The sequence below is a fragment of the Buceros rhinoceros genome, unplaced genomic scaffold, assembly GCF_000710305.1.
Source record: "Buceros rhinoceros silvestris isolate BGI_N320 unplaced genomic scaffold, ASM71030v1 scaffold38564, whole genome shotgun sequence".
Lineage (NCBI taxonomy): Eukaryota > Metazoa > Chordata > Aves > Bucerotiformes > Bucerotidae > Buceros > Buceros rhinoceros.
The window spans coordinates 1768-2860 of record NW_010410620.1 but is presented as its reverse complement, the minus strand read 5'-3'; the positions used below and the strand labels follow the sequence as shown (position 1 = coordinate 2860).

The 1093-nt window shown below is 60.9% G+C and overlaps 1 protein-coding gene across 1 annotated transcript in view; it reads left to right on the top strand.

Annotated features, from left to right (window-relative positions):
• Positions 1 to 378: 378 nt before the first annotated feature.
• Positions 379 to 1093, top strand: part of ZNF319 (zinc finger protein 319) — a gene marked incomplete at its 3' end in the record, with an annotated part of 1836 nt that continues 1121 nt past the window's right edge. Inside the window, exon 1 of the mRNA XM_010135704.1 lies at positions 379 to 1093. This exon is cut by the window's right edge and continues 30 nt beyond it. Coding sequence (XP_010134006.1) covers positions 379 to 1093 — 715 coding nt within the window.

Sequence of the window (1093 nt, the reverse complement as noted above, 5' to 3'; positions counted from 1 at the left end):
CTTCCTTGCAGGGAGAGCTGCTCCCCGGGCGCCTTCCCTTGTCCTTCCCAAACGTGAGCACGCCACAGCCAGCACGAAGAAGGGCCTCCTCTTGTCTGCAAGACACTTGCTTCTGCCTCCTGTTCCTCTGTCCAAAAGAAGAAAAAGCCAAACCAAATCACTCCACAAGGGACTTGTGCTGACCCGAGGAGGAGGCTGTGGCACCTTGGTCACCTCTTTGCTTCCCAAGATCCTGGCTGTGGGCTCTGTCCTCAACTTCAGGGGGTCAGCAGTGGGGAATCAGGATCTTGGGTACTTTTGATTTTTGCTTTTACTTGAACCCTCTGAACCGAGAAGCTGAAGCTGTCGCTGCTGAAATCCCGTTTTTTTTCCCCAAGCATGTCAGAAAGCTGGCAGCAGCCACAGCAGCAACCGCAGCAGCCGCCGCCACCACCGCAGCAGCACCACGCTGGGGCAGCCACCCTCCCAGAGCACTCCATCCCGCCCAGCACTGCCGACAACAACCCGCTGGGCTGCGCCGTCTACGGCATCCTGCTCCAGCCAGACCCCGGGCTGCAGCACCACCAGCACGCGTCCCTCCAGCCCGGGGAGCCCTCCCACAAATGCGGTGTGTGTGGCCATGACCTCGCCCACCTCTCCAACCCCCACGAGCACCAGTGCTTGCCAGGCCATGACCGCTCCTTCCAGTGTACCCAGTGCCTGAAGATCTTCCACCAGGCCACCGACCTCCTCGAACACCAGTGCATCCAGGTGGAGCAGAAGCCCTTCGTGTGCGGCGTCTGCAAGATGGGCTTCTCCCTCCTGACCTCGCTGGCGCAGCACCACAACGTCCACAACGGCAACGCCATGAAGTGCTCTATCTGCGAGAAGACCTACAAGCCTCCTGAGGCGGAGCATCCGCAGCCCCTCGACCCCTCGGAGAAGCCCTACAGCTGCTCCATCTGTCAGAAGACCTTCAAGCACCTCTCGGAGCTGTCCCGGCATGAGCGCATCCACACGGGCGAGAAGCCGTACAAGTGCACACTGTGCGACAAGAGCTTCAGCCAGTCGTCCCACCTGGTGCACTACAAGCGGACGCACAGCTCGGAGCGGC